This window comes from Euprymna scolopes, chromosome 45, assembly GCF_053919585.1.
Source record: "Euprymna scolopes isolate OS-2025 chromosome 45, ASM5391958v1, whole genome shotgun sequence".
NCBI classification, from domain to species: domain Eukaryota; kingdom Metazoa; phylum Mollusca; class Cephalopoda; order Sepiida; family Sepiolidae; genus Euprymna; species Euprymna scolopes.
In genome coordinates this window covers 20,882,141-20,909,106 of record NC_136526.1, presented here as the reverse complement: position 1 = coordinate 20,909,106, position 26,966 = coordinate 20,882,141, and the positions used below count along the sequence as shown (strand labels likewise).

At 35.7% G+C, this 26,966-nt stretch overlaps 1 protein-coding gene across 1 annotated transcript in view; it reads right to left on the bottom strand.

The window, feature by feature from the left end:
• Nucleotides 1-26,966, bottom strand: part of LOC145269057 (androglobin-like) — a 245,402-nt gene that overhangs the window by 44,506 nt on the left and 173,930 nt on the right. Inside the window, exons 27-30 of the mRNA XM_080124658.1 lie at nt 26,189-26,283; nt 23,228-23,321; nt 8,348-8,482; nt 5,611-5,764 (exon numbers count right to left, since the gene is read on the bottom strand). Of these exons, the coding sequence (XP_079980784.1) occupies nt 5,611-5,764; nt 8,348-8,482; nt 23,228-23,321; nt 26,189-26,283 (478 nt within the window). The remainder of the gene's footprint in view (nt 1-5,610; nt 5,765-8,347; nt 8,483-23,227; nt 23,322-26,188; nt 26,284-26,966) is intronic.

Below are 26,966 nucleotides of genomic sequence, written 5' to 3'. Positions count from 1 at the left end.
TTTCGCAAGCCAGCTATCCTTTGTTGCTGCTATTTTCTTACATGCTCATATGCATTATGTTACAATCATAATCGCCATCATCAGCATCATCATAATCATCATCATCATCAGCAGCAGCATCATCATAATCGTCGTCATCCTCAACAACAACAGCAGCAGAATCATCATCAGCATCAGCATCAGCATCATCATAATCGTCATCATCAGCAGCATAATCATCATCAGCAGCAATATCATAATCATCATCGTCATCATCAGCAGCAGCAGCATCATCATTATCAGCAGCATCATAATCGTCATCATCAGCAGCATAATCATCATCAGCAGCAATATGATAATCACCATCATCATCATTAGCAGCAGCAGAATCATCATCATAATCATCATCAGCAGCATCATAATCGTCATCATCAGCAGCATAATCATCATCAGCATCATCATCATAATAGTCATAAGCAGCATCAGTAGCATCATCATCATAGGATAATAATCATCATCACCATAAGCAGCAGCATCACTATAATTGTCATCAACAAAACTAGCAGGAGTATCATCATCATCATCAGCAGCAGCATCATCATCATAATCATCATCATCATAATTGCCATCATCATCATCAGCAGCAGCAGCATCATAATCGTCATCATTGCCAGCATTATTGTCATCACCAGTAGCAGCAGTATCATAGTCATCATCATCGTCATCATCATCCTCATAATCATCGTCATCCTCATCTAGGAGGTTAACGATGTAAATTGGTAACCTTGATGTGTCAAGTTCGAGTTCATTTTGTTCCACAGAAAAAAACTTTTCCCCACGAAAAGAAAGCCATCATCATCTGTTTTACATGCAACCATGTGTTGGACTAAAATCTGAAGTTTGATATGTTGCAGCTGAAGGATGCTGAAAGTTACACCGGCCGAAACGTTGTGAAAATAAAAAGATGAGAATAATATCCCAAATAATCGAAATTATCATTCTGAAATAGAATTTTTTGGCCTTTTTTGACTAGAATCAAAGTGTAGTAGCTGTTCTGATACTACACTTTGCCTTTTCTAACCTCGATCAGTGGAAGAGAAATTTTTCTAGATTGAGACAAATTAATTTTTGCTCCTTTCCAGAGTGCCCCTTTTTGGGGAGCTGGATTTTCTCCATATTAAAAACTAACCTTGCGTCTAAACTCCGCCCGTCGTGGGGAGGCAAGTAAATAGGAACAATAATATTTTCGCAATTAAGTTTTGTTTTTTTATTAATCTCAATAACGGGATATTAATAATATAGAGCATTTGAAATTTCACAACAAAATCATATATAAATTTTATTTTATTGCGAACTATTATCCTCATCTTTTCTTAGTTGCTGTTTGATGACGTTTCAGCCAACTATTCCTCTGGTCTTTGTCAGGTGGTAACCGTGAGGGGATAGAAACTCCGAATCTCCTGACTGCATTCTCACCAATTACTGCCATCCATAGTTGTTGTCGTCTCACCACATTTTGGCCAAGAAAGCCTCTGGCTGGCTTTGCGTAGGATTGAAACCGCTATCTTCAGACAATTCTCACCTGGAACCATAGAGATTCAACATGTGTATCCACTGCACCACGGGTCTCAAAGGGGGCGATCAAGGTTGAATTTTTGGTCTTATAAATCCACATTTATTCATTATCTGATCTTCCATGATCAGGTCCGTACCGAATGGTATATATATTATTTTTTTGAATTCGAATTCATTATTGAGATGAGTATTATTTATTAATTTATTTATTGCGGACTATTATTCTATTCTTTCTTAGTTATTGTTTCACAACGTTTCGGCCAACTATTCCCCTGGCCTTCGTCAAGTGGTAACCGCAACAGGATAGGAACTCCGAATCTCGTAACTACATTCTCAGCAATTACTGCCATCCATAGTTGTGAGTGGTGAGATAACAACAAATATGGATGGTAGTAATTGTTGAGAATGCAGTTAGGATAGGAACTCCGAATCTCCTGCCGCGGTTATTACCTGACGAAGGCCAGAGTAATAGTTGTCCGAAACGTCGTGAAACAACAACTAATAAAAAGTGACGATAATTGCCCGCAATAAATAAATAAAATCAATAAATAAAATCAACAAATAAAATCAATAAATAAATCAATAAATAAAATCAATAAATAAATCAATAAATAAAATCAATAAATAAAATCAATAAATAAAATCAATAAATAAAATCAATAAATAAAATCAATAAATAAAATAAATAAATAAAATCAATAAATAAAATCAATAAATAAAATCAATAAATAAAATCAATAAATAAAATAAATAAATAAAATCAATAAATAAAATCAATAAATAAAATCAATAAATAAAATCAATAAATAAAATAAATAAATAAAATCAATACATAAAATCAATGAATAAAATCAATAAATAAAATCAATAAATAAAATAAATAAATAAAATCAATAAATAAAATCAATAAATAAAATCAATAAATAAAATCAATAAATAAAATCAATAAATAAAATCAACAAATAAAATCAATAAATAAATCAATAAATAAAATAATTGCCCGCAATAAATAAATAAAATCAATAAATAAAATCAATAAATAAAATCAATAAATAAAATCAATAAATAAAATCAATAAATAAATCAATAAATAAAATCAATAAATAAAATCAATAAATAAAATCAATAAATAAAATCAATAAATAAAATCAATAAATAAATCAACAAATAAAATCAATAAATAAAACCAATAAATAAAATAAATAAATAAATCAATAAATAAAATCAATAAATAAATCAATAAATAAAATCAATAAATAAATCAATAAATAAAATCAATAAATAAAATCAATAAATAAAATCAATAAATAAATCAATAAATAAAATCAATAAATAAAATCAATAAATAAAATCAATAAATAAATCAATAAATAAATCAATAAATAAATCAATAAATAAAATCAATAAATAAAATCAATAAATAAAATCAATAAATAAAATCAATAAATAAAATCAATAAATAAAATAAATAAATAAATCAATAAATAAAATCAACAAATAAAATCAATAAATAAAATCAACAAATAAAATCAACAAATAAAATCAATAAATAAAATCAATAAATAAAATCAATAAATAAAATCAATAAATAAAATCAATAAATAAATCAATAAATAAAATCAATAAATAAAATCAATAAATAAAATCAATAAATAAAATCAATAAATAAAATAAATAAATAAAATTAATAAATAAAATCAATAAATAAAATCAATAAATAAAATCAATAAATAAAATCAATAAATAAAATCAATAAATAAAATTAATAAATAAAATTAATAAATAAAATCAATAAATAAAATCAATAAATAAAATCAATAAATAAATCAATAAATAAAATCAATAAATAAAATCAATAAATAAAATCAATAAATAAAATCAATAAATAAAATCAATAAATAAAATCAATAAATAAAATCAATAAATAAAATAAATAAATAAAATTAATAAATAAAATCAATAAATAAAATCAATAAATAAATCAATAAATAAAATCAATGAATAAAATCAATAAATAAAATCAATAAATAAAATTAATAAATAAAATCAATAAATAAAATCAATAAATAAAATCAATAAATAAAATCAATAAATAAATCAATAAATAAAATCAATAAATAAAATCAATAAATAAAATCAATAAATAAAATCAATAAATAAATCAATAAATAAAATCAATAAATAAAATAAATAAATAAAATCAATAAATAAATCAATAAATAAAATAAATAAATAAAATTAATAAATAAAATCAACAAATAAAATCAATAAATAAAATCAATAAATAAAATCAATAAATAAAATCAATAAATAAATCAATAAATAAAATCAATAAATAAAATCAATAAATAAATCAATAAATAAATCAATAAATAAAATCAATAAATAATACTCATCTCAATAATGAATTCCAATCAAACAAAATCATATGTATTTACTAGTGAGAATGATGCAAATTCCACACTTGTATTTTGCATCTGTTAGATCTTACTTTACATTCTATGGACGTCAAGTGCAACTGCAGATCCTGTGATATTGTACTACCTTTGTTTGCACTGAAACATTTAATTAACGTAGTCTCAGAATGTTGAATATTGGACTCCCGGGCAACGGCGAGTTGCTAAAAACGTGAAGCGAGAGACGACATTGTGACTGATAATTGGTGTTGAGTTGTGGGCAGAAAGAATGTTAAATAAGGAAATTACAGTTAAACGGGGAGAATTGTTTAAAATAGATTTTAAGTCGTAATGAAAGAGTTTGGAATTTAATTTCATAAACAATTTAAGCCAGATGCATATTTAAAAAGGTGCTTCTACATTATTGGGACGAGATTTTGTAGTATATAAATGACGTTTTCAGATAAAAAAAAAAACAATAAAGGATTTTTGGTCAATTCTAATTAGTTATAATGTTAGCTCCCAAATTATCAGTTAAAATTACCTGAATATTACTGAATTATGAAACAAAACTTTAATCGTGTTAGCAAGTGAAAAATTGCCGTTATCTTTGTTTAATTCGAACGGAAAATTTTTTTTGTTGAACTCTCCTATGCTTTAAAATCGTTTTCGTCAAATTCTATTTTTTATTTTCTTTAATAAAAATTTTCTACCTTATCGATTTTTCGCAATTTTTGGACATAATCATCTGAAAAATACGAGGAATACGTAGATACCATTGTTCTCATGTAAAATTCACTTTTATGATTTCCGAAAATCTCGTCCCAATTATGTAGAAGCGGCCAATAAAATATTACAGGGTTTATTTATACAATGAATATCGTCGTCTATGTTACGTATAACCAAACCTCCACCACTGCCCTCCGTAACCCTCTCCCCTTTCTACATAACTATACAAATATCCTATAAAAAAAGAGGAGGACTTCTCATGGTAAGATGGCCGCCCAATAAAACTGCGATTACACGTAGTTCTGTGCCGTCTTCATTCTGATACTAACCCATGAACGTAACAGTCTCTAGCCATTGTCAATGTTGGAGAGATGCGAACTACTGTTCTCATCTCAAGTGCTATTTTCAAAATGTTTCGGTCAATGTAACGGCCAACCCTCTTCAGGTTATATTCTGTCAAACTTGGGATCATTTTGTCGAACTCGGAAGTCTTTCTGTTAAAATCGGGAATCTTTCCATCGAACTCTGGAATCGACACAGAATTTCGAATGGGACACATTGGATACTTGGTGAAATTCACTTGTAATTTACACTCTTCTGGATGCTGAAGGTTCAATCCTCAGTCCAGGCGACACTCAAAATGCAACTGTGAATTACTTAGGACGTCTACCCAGTCATGACTGACGGAACGAGACCATACTACCCCCGTAGATTTAGTAAAAGGTTCTGTTCGAAATTCCGTGCAGATTACTTTCGACAGAAAGATTTCTGAATTCAATAAGATACACCTGAAGAAGGTCGGAGATTATATCAGCCGAAAATTTATTAAAATAACATTCAGAATAAGAATGCAAATAGTACAAATAAGCAGATTTTGTTTAGTTAAAAATTTTCTTAAAACAAATTGATTAGATAATAAAAACCACCTAACCTTATTTCGGTGGTAGACTGTCGGTGAAACGTGTTTGAATACGCGTCGGATTTCTTTCCCAGTGTCGTTGTTGATAACACGTAAGAAACCAGTTTTTAGAGGAATGTACAGTTTGGGAACGACCATCATTTCCTCAGTGACCAGGAAAATTCCTCTGAAAGGGGGGAAAAACGAATTCGGAATACATGGGATGTAAGTGTAACACAACTACAAAAATGCTATTTCAAACTTAAGTGTGAAAAAATTATGAAAATGCTATTTCAAACTTAAGTGTGAAAAAATTATGAAAATGCTATTTCAAACTTAAGTGTGAAAAAATTATGAAAATGCTATTTCAAACTTAAGTGTGAAAAAATTATGAAAATGTTATTTCAAACTTAAGTGGGAAAATTATGAAAATGCTATTTCAAACTTAAGTGTGAAAAAATTATGAAAATACTATTTCAAACTTAAGTGTAAAAATTATGAAAATGCTATTTCAAACTTCAGTGGGAAAAATTATGAAAATGCTATTTCAACTTAAGTGTGAAAATTATGAAAATGCTATTTCAAACTTAAGTGTGAAAATTATGAAAATGCTATTTCAAACTTAAGTGTGAAAAAATTATGAAAATACTATTTCAAACTTAAGTGTGAAAAAATTATGAAAATGCTATTTCAAACTTAAGTGTGAAAAAATTATGAAAATGCTATTTCAAACTTAAATGAGGTAAAACTTATAAAAATGCTATTTCACACTTAAGTGTAAAAATTATGAAAATGCTATTTCAAACTTCAGTGGGAAAAATTATGAAAATGCTATTTCAACTTAAGTGTGAAAAAATTATGAAAATGCTATTTCAAACTTAAGTGTGAAAAAATTATGAAAATACTATTTCAAACTTAAGTATGAAAAAATTATGAAAATGCTATTTCAAACTTAAGTGTGAAAAAATTATGAAAATACTATTTCAAACTTAAGTGGGAAAAAATTATGAAAATCCTATTCCAAACTTAAATGAGGTAAAACTTATGAAAATGCTATTTCACACTTAAGTGTAAAAATTATGAAATTACTATTTCAAACTTAAGTGTGAAAAAATTATGAAAATACTATTTCAAACTTAAGTGGGAAAAAATTATGAAAATGCTATTCCAAACTTAAATGAGGTAAAACTTATGAAAATGCTATTTCACACTTAAGTGTAAAAATTATGAAATTACTATTTCAAACTTAAGTGTGAAAAAATTATGAAAATACTATTTCAAACTTAAGTATGAAAAAATTATGAAAATGCTATTCCAAACTTAAGTGTGAAAAAATTATGAAAATACTATTTCAAACTTAAGTATGAAAAAATTATGAAAATGCTATTTCAAACTTAAGTGTGAAAAAATTATGAAAATACTATTTCAAACTTAAGTGGGAAAAAATTATGAAAATGCTATTCCAAACTTAAATGAGGTAAAACTTATGAAAATGCTATTTCACACTTAAGTGTAAAAATTATGAAATTACTATTTCAAACTTAAGTGTGAAAAAATTATGAAAATGCTATTCCAAACTTAAATGAGGTAAAACTTATGAAAATGCTATTTCACACTTAAGTGTAAAAATTATGAAAATGCCATTTCAAACTTCAGTGGGAAAAAATTATGAAAATGTTATTTCAAACTTAAGTGTGAAAAAATTGTGAAAATGCTATTTCAAACTTAAGTGTGAAAAAATTATGAAAATGCTATTTTAAACTTAAGTGTGAAAAATTATTAAAATGCTATTTTAAACTTAAGTGTGAAAAAATATGAAAATGCTATTTCAAACTTCAGTGGGAAAAAATTATGAAAATGCTATTTCAAACTTAAGTGTGAAAAAATTATGAAAATGCTATTTCCAACTTAAGGGTGAAATAATTATGAAAATGCTATTTCAAACTTAAGTGTGAAAAAATATTAAAATGCTATTTTAAACTTAAGTGTAAAAAAAATTATGAAAATCCTATTTCAAACTTAAGTGTAAAAAAATTTATGAAAATGCTATTTCATACTTAAGTGTAAAAAATTATGAAAATACCATTTCAAACTTAAGTGTGAAAAAATTATGAAAATATTATTTCAAACTTAAGTGTGAAAAAATTATGAAAATGCTATTTCAAACTTAAGTGTAAAAAAAATTATGTAAATGCTATTTCAACTGAAGTGTGAAAAAATTATGAAAATGCTATTTTAAACTTAAGTGTGAAAAAATTATGAAAATGTCATTTCAAACTTAAGTGTGAAAAATTTATGAAAATGCTATTTCAAACTTAAATGAAATAAAAATCCTACTATTTCAAATGTGACATAAAAACGTGACATCAAATGTGACATAAAAAACATATTGCAAACTTAAGCATGACAAATTGATTAGAATGTTATTTCAAAGTTAAGAATGTAACATTACATTCGAAAATGATTTAAAAGTCATGCATGACAGACCCATGAAAATCTATTTTAAACTTTAGTTAACATAGTGACGAAAATGCCAACTTAAGCATGGCAGATTAATGAAAACAAAAAGGGACTGTAGAAATTCCACGGCAGACTCTTTCATATGTAATATATGGTTGGATTGCAGAAAAGAATTATTTCATTTGCAATATTATGGGTTGCCATTTTGTTGGTCACCATTAAAAAACACTTTCATAGAAGATACATATTATTTGTCATTTATGAGCGGATGTCTCAATGCTAGGGTCGAAATTACCATCGATTTTCTTACCTGAAAATAACGAACCAGGTGTCTGATGGATGATCAGGGTATGAACCCTGGTAGTCGGCGTATGCAATTTTGTTCCATTCATCTTTATAGAATTCATAATGAGGCATGAGACGCGGATCATTTTTAAATAATGTCCTAAAACGAGATGAAAATTAGTTAAAAAACAACAACATAATCATTCATAAAGATGCATTCGTTCTAGCTCCAAATCAACAAACATTTTGCTTATATTTCATATTTTAGTCATTAAATAACCACAAATTCCACAATGTATATACCATGATTTCCACACGAATGGGAATCACGTGTTTCACAACTTATATACCATGATTTCCACGCAAATGGGAATCACGTGTTTCACAACTTATATACCATGATTTCCACGCAAATGGGAATCACGTGTTTCACAACTTATATACCTACCATGATTTCCACAAAAATAAGAATCACGTGTTCCACAACGTATATACCATGATTTCCACCCGAATGGGAATCACGTGTTTCACAACTTATATACCATGATTTCCACACGAATGGGAATCACATGTTTCACAACTTATATACCATGATTTCCACGCAAATGGGAATCACGTGTTTCACAACGTATATACCATGATTTCCACCCAAATGGGAATCACGTGTTTCACAACGTATATACCATGATTTCCACGCAAATGGGAATCACGTGTTTCACAACGTATATACCATGATTTCCACGCAAATGGGAATCACGTGTTTCACAACGTATATACCATGATTTCCACGCAAATGGGAATCACGTGTTTCACAACTTATATACCTACCATGATTTCCACAAAAATAAGAATCACGTGTTCCACAACGTATATACCATGATTTCCACCCGAATGGGAATCACGTGTTTCACAACTTATATACCATGATTTCCACACGAATGGGAATCACATGTTTCACAACTTATATACCATGATTTCCACGCAAATGGGAATCACGTGTTTCACAACGTATATACCATGATTTCCACCCAAATGGGAATCACGTGTTTCACAACGTATATACCATGATTTCCACGCAAATGGGAATCACGTGTTTCACAACGTATATACCATGATTTCCACGCAAATGGGAATCACGTGTTTCACAACGTATATACCATGATTTCCACGCAAATGGGAATCACGTGTTTCACAACTTATATACCATGATTTCATCCCGAATGGGAATCATGCGTTTCACAACGTATATACCATGATTTCCACGCAAATGGGAATCACGTGTTTCACAACTTATATACCATGATTTCCACACGAATGGGAATCACGTGTTTCACAACTTATATACCATGATTTCCACGCAAATGGGAATCACGTGTTTCACAACGTATATACCATGATTTCCACGCAAATTCGAATCATGTGTTTCACAACGTATATACTATGATTTCCACGCAAATGGGAATCACGTGTTTCACAACTTATATACCATGATTTCCACCCGAATGGGAATCACGTGTTTCACAACTTATATACCATGATTTCCACACGAATGGGAATCACGTGTTTCACAACTTATATACCATCATTTCTACGCAAATGGGAATCACGTGTTTCACAACGTATATACCATGATTTCCACGCAAATGGGAATCACGTGTTTCACAACGTATATACCATGATTTCCACCCAAATGGGAATCACGTGTTTCACAACTTATATACCTACCATGATTTCCACAAAAATAAGAATCACATGTTCCACAACGTATATACCATGATTTCCACTCAAATGGGAATCACGTGTTTCACAACTTATATACCTACCATGATTTCCACCCAAATGGGAATCACGTGTTTCACAACGTATATACCATGATTTCCACGCAAATGGGAATCACGTGTTTCACAACGTATATACCATGATTTCCACGCAAATGGGAATCACGTGTTTCACAACGTATATACCATGATTTCCACTCAAATGGGAATCACGTGTTTCACAACGTATATACCATGATTTCCACCCAAATGGGAATCACGTGTTTCACAACTTATATACCTACCATGATTTCCACAAAAATAAGAATCACGTGTTTCACAACGTATATACCATGATTTCCACTCAAATGGGAATCACGTGTTTCACAACGTATATACCATGATTTCCACGCAAATGGGAATCACGTGTTTCACAACGTATATACCATGATTTCCACGCAAATGGGAATCACGTGTTTATCAACGTATATACCATGATTTCCACGCAAATGGGAATCACGTGTTTCACAACGTATATACCATGATTTCCACGCAAATGGGAATCACGTGTTTCACAACTTATATACCTACCATGATTTCCACAAAAATAAGAATCACGTGTTCCACAACGTATATACCATGATTTCCACCCGAATGGGAATCACGTGTTTCACAACTTATATACCATGATTTCCACGCAAATGGGAATCACGTGTTTCACAACGTATATACCATGATTTCCACGCAAATGGGAATCACGTGTTTCACAACGTATATACCATGATTTCCACGCAAATGGGAATCACGTGTTTCACAACTTATATACCTACCATGATTTCCACAAAAATAAGAATCACGTGTTTCACAACGTATATACCATGATTTCCACACGAATGGGAATCACGTGTTTCACAACTTATATACCATGATTTCCACGCAAATGGGAATCATGTGTTTCACAACGTATATACCATGATTTCCACCCGAATGGGAATCACGTGTTTCACAACTTATATACCTACCATGATTTCCACAAAAATAAGAATCACGTGTTTCACAACGTATATACCATGATTTCCACACGAATGGGAATCACGTGTTTCACAACTTATATACCATGATTTCCACGCAAATGGGAATCATGTGTTTCACAACGTATATACCATGATTTCCACCCGAATGGGAATCACGTGTTTCACAACGTATATACCATGATTTCCACCCGAATGGGAATCACGTGTCCCACAACGTATATACCATGATTTTCATGCGAATGAGAATCACGTGTTCCACAACATATGTACCATGATTTCTACGCGAATGGGAATCACGTGTTTCACAACGTATATACCATGATTACCATGATAGGGTAAAATTTTTGAGTATCAAAACCTATCTCTTTACAACCCCCTCCTTTTCGTAACCTATCATACTTTCATCAATCACAGTCCATTTTCTGTAGGCTGCTTTTGAACCCAGTCAATGACGGGTACTTCTGCTAGTATATATATATATATATATATATATATATATATATATATATATATATATATATATAGAGAGAGAGAGAGAGAGAGAGAGAGAGAGAGATTTTATACCTAAAAAACAATGCTCTACTGTTGCATGCTTTCGCAATCATTAGTACAGGAAGTGATGATTGTCGCAGGTCAAAGAATTCAAACTCCATCACAAAGCCACATTCGACTCTATTAGAAAGGTACTTTATGTTTTTATATATAATGGCTTGAAGTTTAAATTGCAAAAGTCAAGCATCATAGTTCAATTGTGCTCTGTAATAGAAACATTCATTTCAAATGCGCCCTTGTTTTTATCAAATAACCTATTGTTGATTTTATATGCTGTGATCTTCTGTTTGTGCTGTGACAAAACTTCTCAAATGCACTTGCAATTTTAGGCTGTATAAGGGTGTCAACATTGGATTGTTTCTTCTTGTATCAGATTCTTTTGATTATCGATTTGCGATAATTATTGGAGGCATTCCAATACAAAACCTATCCAAGAACATTCCCAGGTACACAAAGTACATTTTAGTGAAATTAAAAAAAAAAAAATCAGCCTAGCCATTTCGAAGTTCATAGGAACGAATTCACACACACACAATATATATATATATATATATATATATATATATGCAAAAATCAAGATAACAAAATAATAAAATGAGAACATCTTATTGTGTAATTTCTTATGCTTTACAAAAAAAAAAATATTCCAAAACAGCTACTCTTCAGACGACCAAATGCACTATTTATACATATATGAATACAATCACAATTTCTATTTTTAGAGAACAAACAGTTGAATCTACCTACACACCATCCTTATATTTTTTATTTTTCGATAGTCTTCGTATTCAGTAATCGTCCCATTTTCATAATTCTACTTTTTAAATGATATTACAACCTATTTCCTATTTTAATATTGATTTAACCTTTTATATGTTTTTTATTTTATTGATTACTTTTCTTCCCCAATTTATTAGTTTAATTGTTTTATTTCCAAATACTAATCCACCCCTTCAAATTCTAGTTTATACTTATATTATTATTTCTCCTACAATCTACGATAGTTTCGTACACACTTTGTTTACATTTTATGATGTACTGATTAAGTTATGCTTAACATTTTATTTCATAAGAAAGAACGGTTATTAATAGGTTAATTTAAATATTATTAATTGAAATTTATTTTTATCCCATACTGGTTATGCCAATAATTTAAATTTATCTTTTCAATTCTTATCATTATGTTCTATTAAGTAAATTTTTACCAATTTATCAATTTATCGAAATTCCATGCATTATTATTTCAATATTTAGACTTTAATATTTATTAATCACCTTTTGTTTGATTTAAACTTATTATTTTACATTATCTTCTTTATAACAATCTTAGTTCAATTCTTCACTTAGTTTTCTTCAATTTTATATTTTGATTAAATTTATTTTAATCTATACTAATCTTCGTAATTTCAATTACTTGAGTGTTATTTTATTATCCACTAGCGGGGGTACCCGGCGTTGCCTGGGTGTTTGGAGAGGTGTGTGTAAGGGGGGGGGTGAACTAAAGAATAAGCGAAGTAATAATGCTGTTTAAATATTATAAAAAAAACGATGTTAAACTTCTTATAAAAATCGGACCCCCCCCCAAAAAAAAACAGCAAACAAACGTAAAACTTCTTTAAAGAAGAAATCGGAAAAACAAAAAGCAAAAATAAGGAAAAAATTATGAACGTGTTTGAAAAAAAAACAAAAACAAAAAATCGCAGCGAAAAGCGAAATAAATGGCATAAATAACCCTTCAATTCGGTTAAGTCGATGATGCGTTTCACCCAGTAGAAAGCATAGAACGAAAACGAACGTTAAAATTCCATTCCAGTTTTTTAAGCAACTACAAAACGAAATAAAACGAAAAAAAATGGCATAAAATAACCCTTCGATTCGGTTAAGTCCATGGTGCGTTTCACCCAGTAGAAAACATAGAACGAAAAGGAACGTTAAAATTCCATTCCAGTTAAGTCCATGGTGCGTTTTACCCAGTAGAAAACATAGAACAAAAAAAAACATTAAAATTCCATTCCAGTTAAGTCCATGGTGCGTTTCACCCAGTAGAAAGTATAGAACGAAAAGGAATGTTAAAATTCCATTCCAGTTTTTTAAGCAACTACGAAGTGAAGAAAACCAAAACCAGAGTTCCTTCATAACTGTCCCTTGTGAACAATCCCGGAAACGGTGAAAGTGGTGGCGGGGGAAGGAGGAATTAATTAGAGAGAAAAGATTTTACTACTTCCATTAATTTTAACCGATTGTGGTAGTTAACTCTCAGCAGAAAAATATAGGAATTTACGATTATCGAGGAAGTGGAGAGGTAATATGCATATAACACACCTCAGATATTGTGCTGCAGTTTGTGCATATTACATTTTCATGAAATGTCTTGATTTTTAATCCTATTAAGGTCAAAATCATAGGAGAAAAATGAGTTCATTTTATATATATAGGGATAACTATTAGTAGAATTAAAATTACTTCTATTTAGGTTATAATTATTTTAGTTTCTATATGTTAAGTTGATAATCTAATAATTTAGTTATTTATTGCACAATTTTAAAATCTTAGTACTTGTGCTGTCACACACACACGCACACACGCACACACACACACACACACACACACACACACACACACACACACACACACACACACACACACATACACACTCGCAAATAATAAACGAAGGTTCATTGATTTTAATTTCCCCGCACATTTGCACAAAAATAAATTCTTCCAGCAACGACATAATTTCAAATACGCCCACATACTTTTCTCATTACAACAAAAGCAAAATGGACATATTTCTGGCGGATGTAGTTGAAGACAATACCACGTGACAATATCGACCAATGAGAAATTTTAGAAGATTGTTTTTTAACGCTTTCCCAAACCAAATATCATCATCAGCAATCTTGTGCTGGAATTCTATTAAAAAAGTATTTAAATGCAGCAAACATTCTTTCTCTCTCTCTCTCTCTCTCTCTCTCTCTCTCTCTCTCTCTCTCTCTCTCTCTCTCTCTTTCCGCTACAACTTGGCACGAGAACATGTCTCTTGTTTTCATCGTCGTTTTCAAATCTGTCGAAACCATAATTACACACGCCATGCGGGCACCCCCCAAAAAAAACAAACAAAAAAAAAAAACTTATGCACACACACATCCATTCCGTACATTTTCTATAAGAATTACTAACAATGGACTACTTTCCTCATGGGACTTTCGAATAAGGCGAACTTCGCCAGTTAAAACAAAAAACTTTGAAATAAGGACATTATTTTCACAAAAGACTTTCACCTTCCAACCTTATTATTTTAATGAAGGACTTTCATCTAACATGACCTTTTAATCTTAATTATTCCACAAAGGATTTTCACCTAATTTGAATATTCTAACCTCAATGGTTTTGTTATGATGTTATGATTTAGATCTCGTTTTGACTTGGGGACGCCGTCATACTGTCTGCCACGTGTCACCGTGACGACCACCACTCAAGTTTCATGATTCCTGACCGCTTTGGGGAGAAACTGACTACGTAGGGATTCACGCTACGATCGCTACCATGGCACCAAAGTCGAGGCACATGATCATGGTTACCTCCACAAAATTACGGGCAAAACGCTTAGATGCCTTACACACCGTAGCGAAAACAACAACCCAAAAGAAACACAGTTTTCTCGACATGGAGGCAATTTCTTCATCACTAACCGTTTGTCTACAACTACGTCCGCGTGCTTGCTATATTTAGCGAAGCCAAGGAAAAGACAGCAGAAGGACCACCAGCCTCGCCATCACCACAACGCTACGGCTGTCGCGACCAATGCTACTACTACTACAACGAAGGCTTCGGCGCGCCTTCTAACAACAACAACTATCGCTATTGACACACGATTATAACCAGCACTGCTGCTACTACCATTACCAACGAAGGCTTCGTTGCGCCTTCTAACAACAACAACTATCGCTATTGACACACGATTATAACCAGCACTGCTGCTACTACCATTACCAACGAAGGCTTCGTCGCGCCTTCTAACAACAACAACTATCGCTATTGACACACGATTATAACCAGCACTGCTGCTACTACCATTACCAACGAAGGCTTCGTCGCGCCTTCTAACAACAACAACTATCGCTATTGACACACGATTATAACCAGCACTGCTGCTACTACCATTACCAACGAAGGCTTCGTCGCGCCTTCTAACAACAACAACTATCGCTATTGACACACGATTATAACCAGCACTGCTGCTACTACCATTACCAACGAAGGCTACGTCGCGCCTTCTATCAACAACAACTATCGCTATTGACACACGATTATAACCAGCACTGCTGCTACTACCATTACCAACGAAGGCTTCGTCGCGCCTTCTAACAACAACAACTATCGCTATTGACACACGATTATAACCAGCACTGCTGCTACTACCATTACCAACGAAGGCTTCGTCGCGCCTTCTAACAACAACAACTATCGCTATTGACACACGATTATAACCAGACCAGCACTGCTGCTACTACTATTACAAACGAAGGTTTCGTCGTGCCTTATAACCACAATAACAACAACTAACAACAATCTGCCATCTTCACCCCAAGGACAGCTCGTTATTATTCTGTGTTATTTATTAGAAAATAAATTGTTGAGTTCGTTCAAATCTTAATCCTGTGTTGTCTATTCTTTTTGCTTGTCACCATACGCTTCGTAACATAACAACTGGTGTCAGAAGCGTGCGACAGGTAGAATGGACTACTCAGGGTGCACCCGTAACGAACTTCTCAGTTTTATCAGAGACCAGAAATCGGCACTCCTCCAGCTAAAATCGAGTACATCACGACCAGACGAGGCCCTTATCCTCGAAATAAAAGCGGACCTAGAGATTATGCTCTCCACCCTCAAATCGACCACCTTAAACGACACGCCCAAAGCCGATAATAACGACTACAATCTGATGATCAGATTACAGGCCATACACGATTCGGTAAAGGACATAAAAAAGTTCAACCCCGGGAACGATGTTAACCGCTTCATCACGGATGTAAACAAAACATACATGATACATGTCAAGCCGGAAATCAGTACACACCCTAGTATCGAAAAAGAGTTTGTCAGAATCTGCAAACAGCTTCTGAACGAAGGGATATTTCAGCAAATGACGGACTCCCAACACGACACATCTACCTTCGAGCAACTCAAAGCATACCTCATAACGACCCACGGCAGCCAAATGACAAACTTCCAGCACCTCAGCCGGGCTTGGGATTTGCAGCGTCGAGATGGGGAGAGATTGACAGATTTCGCCGGCCGACTGGAAAACACGATTAGAGAGGCTGCAGTACACATAAAGGCAAAATTTAAGTCGGACCACTCACGGGAAATACCTGCAGATACTGTCTTCTCTCTCATGGGTGCAATGCTAATGAGTGAGAAGGTGAAAGCCTGGACACCGAGCTTATACCCACACATCGTCAAAACAATGGATAAGCATTATACGGCAGGTGGGATAGCTAGTGATGTACAGCGGTACATCGACTGTGGTGTCAAAACGGACGATGAAATCAATGATAGTCCCATCGCGTACTACGCAAACAGGCCACAACGATCTGATCAAAGGACCAGGCGAACTGAACACAATGTGAACAGGCAAACTCTCCGCCCACAGGCAAGGAAAGATACCACAACACTGCGCAACACCAAACCCACTGGCACTCGCGGCCATTTTCAGATGCGCAGGGATGATGAACACAATCAGGATGCTGAGATCTGCCAAAACTACATGAAAGGCTATGCATGCTTCCATGGACGCAACTGTCGGTACCGGCACCCACCTCGTGCCCAGGCATATATCGCAACAGACGACAAGGATATGCCACCGGAAGATACTCTCCCCACTACCATGGCCGAGGATTTTCAATACGGACCAGGCGAGATGTGATGGCTCACCCCGTGGTCCAACAGACTCACCATCACATATTTAACTTTCATCAACACTCGGCGCAGAAGTCACCTTTCGTCAACACACATTTCATGATCGAGGGAGCTACGTTCTCGGACATATCTATGTTGGACTCAGGCTGCTCCACTTGCATTATGCCAGTGTCTCGAATACCTGAAGAGGTCAGACGTCGAATAACGCCATCCAACGTGCATGTGAGAGGCATAAACGGCAGCATCCATATCCTTGGCGAACTTAATTGTGGCATCGCCATCGGCAACCACGATTCACCCAGGTTCGACGGGATCAACATGCTGATAACATCCGCTATATCTCCAATCCTGATCGGCCAAAGCATCCTTGGTCACAGCACACTAGACTCCTACACAATCGACCACCAAAAATCAACGATCGAATTCAGACGCACGCTCGCGTCCACTCCGATAACTCACACGGCAGCAATACTACCAGCTCTTACACAGAAGATACCAGCTGATGATACCACATTTGGAGCCCACACCATCGATCATTCCACTAGACTCACACAGCCCAGCCCCAAGACACTAAATGAAAAACTACACTGGCTACAGAGTAATGTGGGTGTGGCATTGCCCAACCATCCAAACCGCGACGAACTGGAGGCCACAGCAGACTTAATCATCCGCTTCGCCGACATCATGGGTACCGAAAAGGGAGAAAAGGGTACCTTCATCAGACCAGTTCGAATACCAACCAATGGCCAATCCCGCTGTCAGAAGCAACACCCAATCGCCCAGGCTCTCGAGGCTGACGTCGATGCTGAAATCATGCACATGGCCGCCAGAGAGATCATCGAACCATGCAAGGACCCCAAGGGTTTTAATAGCCCTGTATTTGCCGTTCGCAAGAAGAACGGGGCAATCCGGGTAGTTGCCAACTTCAAAGCAACACTCAACAAGGTCCTAGTCGATCTCGACCCCTACCCCATACCTACGATTGACCACCTGTTCCACAGAATCGGCGAAGGAAATAAATATTTTGCATCCCTTGATCTTCGCAGTGGCTATTGGCAGATCGCTATCGACGAGCGTGATCGACACAAAACTGCATTCACATGGAAGGGCAAATGCTACCAATACACACGACTCGCCTTTGGTCTCACATCTGCCGGACAAATCTTCTCCCGCTGCATAGCTGAAGCCTTGGCCACTGTTACATCTCGCACCAACATATCCTCGTACATTGACGACAACCTAGTCCACGCCAAAACATTTGAAGGATACATACTGGCACTGGAGCAACTATTCACCGCCCTACGTAAATTTGGACTAAAATTGAATCCGGATAAATGTACCTTCCTCGCGAACGAAGCAAAATTCCTCGGTCGCATCGTAAATAGCAAGGGTTTCAAGGCCGACCCCGAATACGTCCGCGCCATCATGGAAATGAAGCCTCCAACAACAAAAAAGGAACTGCAAGGCCTCATAGGTCGTTTAGTGTGGATACGGCAATTCCTGGAGACACGGGTACAGGAACAAATCAGGTCGGACACATTTTCCAGCATCATGACCCCCATCCATGAACTGAATAGGGCTGGCAAACCATTTGCATGGACTGAGCAGGCGGACAAGGCCTTTAAGAAGATAAAGAAACGACTGTCCTCGCCTCCTGTCATTTCATTCCCTGATTTTGATCAACTCTTCACGCTCACCACTGATGCGAGTGACACCGCATGTGGGGCCATCCTAATGCAAGAAGATGACAGGGGAAAGAAGAAGATCATAGCAGTCGCTTCACACATATTTAACACCACGGAACAAAACTGGTCCACAACTGAACGCGAGGCATACGCAATAAAGTGGGCCATAGCAAAATTCGACTACTTCCTACACAGCCGCCCCTTCGTCATCTTCACCGACCACAGATCACTAACCTATCTGGATCAGCGGGTATTCAACAATGCCAAAATCCGCAGATGGCAGGAAGAGATCGCATGCTATAAATTCGTCCTGGAATTTGTGGAGGGCGAATCCAATGTCTGGGCCGACATGCTCAGCAGAAGTCATGGCCAAAGAAAAAATAACACACCAGCTGACGCCAACCCTGCAGGCAAAACATTCAGAATCCAGGGTTCGGACCTACGTATTTACATCCCATCCTGGTGTATGGACGAAATTGATGGATCAATGCTCATCCCCGAAGCACACACACCTCAGAACACCCGCCACCACAAGAATATTGTGGATGCGTTCTTTGCCTATCACTCTTCATCGACCATCCCCACAAAATACAATTGTGACCATATCAATATCGCTGCTGAGCAATGCACAGACAACACACTGTCGAGAATCATCAAAACCCTCCAGACGAATAACTCCAGCAAAAACTGTAACATCGACCCCGATGACCATCGGGCCCCCATACTCAACAAATACATCCACCAGTTCTACCTGGAGCCCGGCACATCTGTCTTGATGATTAGGGACAACAATCATTCCCCAAAACTGGTCGTACCATACAAACTCCGTCCCAAGTACCTGCATCAGGCCCATGACTGCATCAATCATTCAGGTATCGCCCGCATGCGCGAACATCTATCCGGCTACTGGTGGGAATGCAAGGACCATGACATCAGGACGTATGTCAACTCCTGCGAAACATGTGCCAAGCGGAAGGGTAACTATGGCAAACGTAAGGTCTGGCCCACCGGGCACTGCAAACGTGGAGAAAGACCGTTCGAAATCATCTACATTGATTTCGTCACGATGCCAATTTCAAAGGGGAAACGCTACATCCTAACCATGCTGGACAGTTTCAGTAGACACCTTACGGCTGTGCCGTGTTCCAGAGATCGTGCGATCGATGCTGCCCGTGGAATTTACAGTTTCTTCCTTCGACACCGGGAAATACCACGCATTGTTTCATCCGATCGCGGAACCCACTTCACGGGGGAGGTATACAGGATCTTTTGCCAACTCACATCAATCACGCAGGAATTACATTGTGCCTGGCGACCACAAAGCTCGGGTAACATTGAACGACAGCATCGCACGATGAAAAACGCCATATACATGCTGTGCGAAGATAGAGACTGTGAGTGGACCGACGTCCTCGAATCCGTCATCTCATCAATGAATGCTACCATCAACAGTGCCACTGGAGCGTCACCACACTATATAATCACTGGTCGGCAGCCCAACATTGGTTTGCCAAGATTACCCGACAACAGTATCACAAACCCCAGCCCCACGGCTTACGGCATGCAGGTCAATGCCCTGTTAAGACAAGTTCATCGACACGTCGCGCTGGCCAACAATGAAGCTGACCACGCCCAAGACCCAAATTTAGACAAGGACATGAATAAGGAACCAATACAAGTCGGTGACAAGGTACTAATCCACCGGCCTCAATCAGCTATTGCTCACGCATCTCACCTACCCTGGATCGGTACCTTCGAAGGTGCCAAGACCAACAGCATGGTGATCCAGATAAAAAATGATGATGGCCAGAGTGAATGGGTTCACCGGGCACATGTCCGCCGATTAATACCACGTCCAAAACATTTGTCCCCCAATCTACCTCCTCTACCCTACCCAACTCGTCAATCTACCGAAGAGACAACGCTTCCACCCAAGGCAGGGGCACACAGAGCGTTGCAGGACCCCATATACGTAGAAACCCCTCGACTACCGTCCGGATACAGATCGGACCTGATTCGGAATCGGTCAACACGAGGCCAGCTTCCTAAACGGTTTAAGGATTTCATCATGGGTTGATTCCATTCACACATGCAACTATGACCGCACTGGACAATTCAAGCCAAAATGAGATCTGGGGGAGCTGTTATGATGTTATGATTTAGATCTCGTTTTGACTTGGGGACGCCGTCATACTGTCTGCCACGTGTCACCGTGACGACCACCACTCAAGTTTCATGATTCCTGACCGCTTTGGGGAGAAACTGACTACGTAGGGATTCACGCTACGATCGCTACCATGGCACCAAAGTCGAGGCACATGATCATGGTTACCTCCACAAAATTACGGGCAAAACGCTTAGATGCCTTACACACCGTAGCGAAAACAACAACCCAAAAGAAACACAGTTTTCTCGACATGGAGGCAATTTCTTCATCACTAACCGTTTGTCTACAACTACGTCCGCGTGCTTGCTATATTTAGCGAAGCCAAGGAAAAGACAGCAGAAGGACCACCAGCCTCGCCATCACCACAACGCTACGGCTGTCGCGACCAATGCTACTACTACTACAACGAAGGCTTCGGCGCGCCTTCTAACAACAACAACTATCGCTATTGACACACGATTATAACCAGCACTGCTGCTACTACCATTACCAACGAAGGCTTCGTTGCGCCTTCTAACAACAACAACTATCGCTATTGACACACGATTATAACCAGCACTGCTGCTACTACCATTACCAACGAAGGCTTCGTCGCGCCTTCTAACAACAACAACTATCGCTATTGACACACGATTATAACCAGCACTGCTGCTACTACCATTACCAACGAAGGCTTCGTCGCGCCTTCTAACAACAACAACTATCGCTATTGACACACGATTATAACCAGCACTGCTGCTACTACCATTACCAACGAAGGCTTCGTCGCGCCTTCTAACAACAACAACTATCGCTATTGACACACGATTATAACCAGCACTGCTGCTACTACCATTACCAACGAAGGCTTCGTCGCGCCTTCTAACAACAACAACTATCGCTATTGACACACGATTATAACCAGCACTGCTGCTACTACCATTACCAACGAAGGCTTCGTCGCGCCTTCTAACAACAACAACTATCGCTATTGACACACGATTATAACCAGCACTGCTGCTACTACCATTACCAACGAAGGCTACGTCGCGCCTTCTATCAACAACAACTATCGCTATTGACACACGATTATAACCAGCACTGCTGCTACTACCATTACCAACGAAGGCTTCGTCGCGCCTTCTAACAACAACAACTATCGCTATTGACACACGATTATAACCAGCACTGCTGCTACTACCATTACCAACGAAGGCTTCGTCGCGCCTTCTAACAACAACAACTATCGCTATTGACACACGATTATAACCAGACCAGCACTGCTGCTACTACTATTACAAACGAAGGTTTCGTCGTGCCTTATAACCACAATAACAACAACTAACAACAATCTGCCATCTTCACCCCAAGGACAGCTCGTTATTATTCTGTGTTATTTATTAGAAAATAAATTGTTGAGTTCGTTCAAATCTTAATCCTGTGTTGTCTATTCTTTTTGCTTGTCACCATACGCTTCGTAACATAACAGTTTCACAAGAACTCTTATCGATCGGACTTTGCTTGTTCATCTTGTTATTTTGTTGAAAAATAAATGCGGCACATTTTAAACAAGAAGGATGTGTCATTGTGTTTTCTTTCTTTCTTTTTTTATTGTTATTATTTTGTTTGGGGCAGAGGAATTTAATTTCTCTTAAATTTCTTTCCCCCCACATACTAAATTTAAGCATTTTACCATATCCGTGTTTGTGTGTGTGAAATATGTCTAAGAACAGGAGGAGGTAATAAAAGGCGTGGATGTCTATTCAAATGTAAAATAAATTATCAGAGAACATATAAGTATATACATACCTGAAAAGATCTAGACCAATTTCTTCAATATTCAGTTCTACATGCGTCCAATATTTCCTGAGAATTTCACATACTTTCAAATTCTCTGCAGTACCTAGAAAATGTAGCAAAGACATCTTTTTTCTTTTCACTTTTTCAGAGTATATAGAATCGTGAAAGCATACACAAGGTCAATAATATTTTTGTTGTTTTAACTTTAACATGTTTTCCTCACAAATAAATATAATTTAACCCTGTTGAGTTAAAAAAAACTGATTTAAATATAAAATATACATATAACTATAATCATATTTACAGTAGAACCCCAGGATACGGCATAAAAAATTAGTTACAAAATACAGTACAGTATATAATGCATATGTATATAGTCAAAAGCGAAAATGTATGTATGTGTGTTCGCTTTTTCTGTGTGTCTATAAACGGCTTTTTTCAGAGAAGCGGTAGCTCGCTTCACAACTTTTAAAAACTTTTTATATCACATATAAATCGTAATATCTCACAGTTAACAACGAAGCTCGCCTGTCTATTTAATTTGCTCGATTTCGGGAAGATAAATATTCAACATTTGTTGCTCGCCGCATGTGGGTTAGTCTTTTTCCTATAACATCTTGGGGGGGGGGAAGCGTTCAACAGTAAATGAAATCCCGCAGTCAAACATGACCTCATTAACTCATTAAAACGGGCACCTGCTAAATCCAAGTAATTAAATAAATTCAAACGTGTTTCCGTTAGCATGTCGCGGGGGGGGGGCAATGCTTAACGTCGCACGTTTTTTTTTCACACTTTAATTTACAACTTTGCCTCAAGGGTTCGGGTTCGATCCTCATACTTACTTTTTTTTTACCCCCCCCCCCCCCCGGAGTTTCCACACACACCTCCAAACACCCGGGCAACGCTGGGTACTCCTCGCTAGTAACATTATAAATAACATCATAAGGTGGAGCAAATCCCATAACCAGGGCTCGGAAAAACATTGTATTTCACATCGTAACCTGAAAAAAAAAACGTATTCTGGGTTCTACTGTATAACCGTATTTACTGCTTTTAGTAGCGCTTCTGTGGATTCTGACGATTTATTTTTTTTCAGGCCTTAAAAAATATTTTCTCTTCAAGGAGGGGGAGAGGTAGAAATTTTGTTTAAGTAGTGCTTTTAGTAGAGCCTTCTTAATTTTAATTAGTGCTTCCAGTAGTGCTCTGGAGGCTTCCTGAGTTTTATTTTTTTCACTCATAACTTAAAAAAATGATTTCTCAAGACAATAAAAGACAATATAATCTCAAAATCACTTTTTATTTTGAACATTTTTCTTCTGAACCTTTAAGGGCCAAGGGTACTTTAGTAGTATATGGAATCGTCAGATGAATGAAATGAATCCGTTTCCAAGTTATGATTCCATAATATTTTGGAATTATTTAAACAAGGATTGATAATTTGGATTAGGTGGGCTACTATTCTATTCTTGATAATACAACATATATAATTGCTAAGTAATAATCAGTTCTCATGTGCTCTTGGACATTTTTTTCTATAGTGGACAGTTATTTTTGTTTTTGTAATTACACTCCTTATTTTTGTTATTGTTATTATCTTAAATCGCACCCGGCTTTACTCGGGTATAAAATACGCTTAAATATGATATTTCAATTTGTCCAGATTTCGTATATACTATTATAGAGTCGACATTTCAAAAGTAAAAAAAAAATAGTATTTGGGTGTCATCAGCTAGAATCGAAACCGAAACTGTAGCATTCAAAGCTGGTGACGTTACCACTGTACCAACGTGACACACATATGAACTGATTACAAATTAAAAATAAACTAAGATGAATGTAAAAAATGTTTAACGATTTTTTTAATGTTGGCCCCTTTGTGACCCTTTAAAATCTATTTTAACCGGCTGAAGATCCATAAAAGAACGGTCCCTAAAAAATCCAATCATTTGAGGCCCCTAGCGCCGCTCTGTGTCACATTCAAACATGATAGAAGGCTTCTATCACTCTTGGGATTTGTACACAACTGGCCAACTAGTATATGGTCTGCAACAAAAAAAGAAAACCGGTTTTCATCAAACAGAAATGGAATCATGTCTTCTTTTCTAGGGCAACAATTTTATCATTCTATCCTATACTCTCAAGTAGTTTCAAGTTGTTTTTAGAGCATCCTTAAACCTTTTTCTTAGTTTATGTTGTGGTCTTTTCCCTTGGCATACGGTATAATCATGTTAACACACTAGTTCCTGTAAATCACCAAAGTTAAGCAACGCTGAGCCTGGTCAGTACTAAAATGGGTAATCATTGGGGACTTTGAACTGCTGTATCTTGACATTGTTTCAAGACATCCACTGGACTCAAGCAGTGCCGATGCAGGAGAGGTGGAGTTGGAGATAGCACAACCCTTGTCTTACAATTACACACACAGCTACCATTACAGGAGGTATCCATTGTCTTTTCCCTCTATCTATCATTAAACAATTTTTGGGAGTTGTTTACATACAACATACATATACAAGCGCATGCATATATATATATATATATATATATATATATATATATATCCGCGGATTAAGGACTATCCACTTATCTTGTGCTTCCTTTTTTAAAATTAAATATGTTTTTAACTCTTTTTCAAGATGTCTTTTAACATGTTTTATTAATCATTTGTTCATATATATATATATATATATATATATATATATATATATATATATATATATATATATATATATATAGGTACGTGTATATCCCCACACATACCTACTAAGGCTCCATATTTACACTACAGTTTGGGTTCTAGGATCACATTACACTTCAAACATATAAACATGCATTTTAATAGAAAGAAAATAACGATATTGTACGTGGTATACAAATGCCTCCCTGATTGATTGAGCCCTCTCAAGAACTGTCCTTCATTTCATCCTTAAATTATGGTTTGCATTTATGTGTATAAAGTGGAGCCATTACCTTGTTTTCTTGCATCTCTGATTTTTCGTACAAATCCGCCACGCCAACATTTTTGCAATTTCACAGCCGCGATATGATCCTCAATTGGCGTTTCTCTTGATCGGCAAAGAAAGAAACAAAGCAAAAAAAAAAAAAAATGAAATAAAAATTGGTGACTATTTTAGAATCTAACACGTCAGTCAATATATAATATCGTAGATGGCTTTTTAGAAATAAGGGAAAATCTCAATTGTCTTCTGTAATATAAATCTCACCTCTCTGTAAGTGTGTATGTGTGAGAATGTATGTATGTTTGTATATCTCACTAAAATTTTCGGTCCTGGATATGACCTTAAACTATATCCGATGGTGAGGCCCCAGCTTGTGGGCTTTGGGGAGCGTGGAGCCACCCTTTAATTGCTATTGCTCCCAGGTCCACTCTGACCCGAACTGGTAGTACCTGTTAAGGCTCCAACTATGGGTTAAATAGAAACCGACTCGGAAAAAAACAAATATACTCTATTAAAAAATTGTTCTTCAAAATCACTGGATTCGGCATTAAATAACCCGAAAAAGGTTGATATGTCGTAAAACAAAAACAACCAACCAACCAACCAACCAACTAAAACTTTCGACGCATGCAACCAACACTGATAAAATTGGCATCATTAGAAAAATCAGTCTCTTGGTCGACAGATATTCAAAAATTGGCTAAAAACATCAATTCTTTGAGCATCAACTGGGCCGTTTTTTACAAGGAGGGGTAACTTTTTGCATTGACATTTTAGCAAAGTCATCA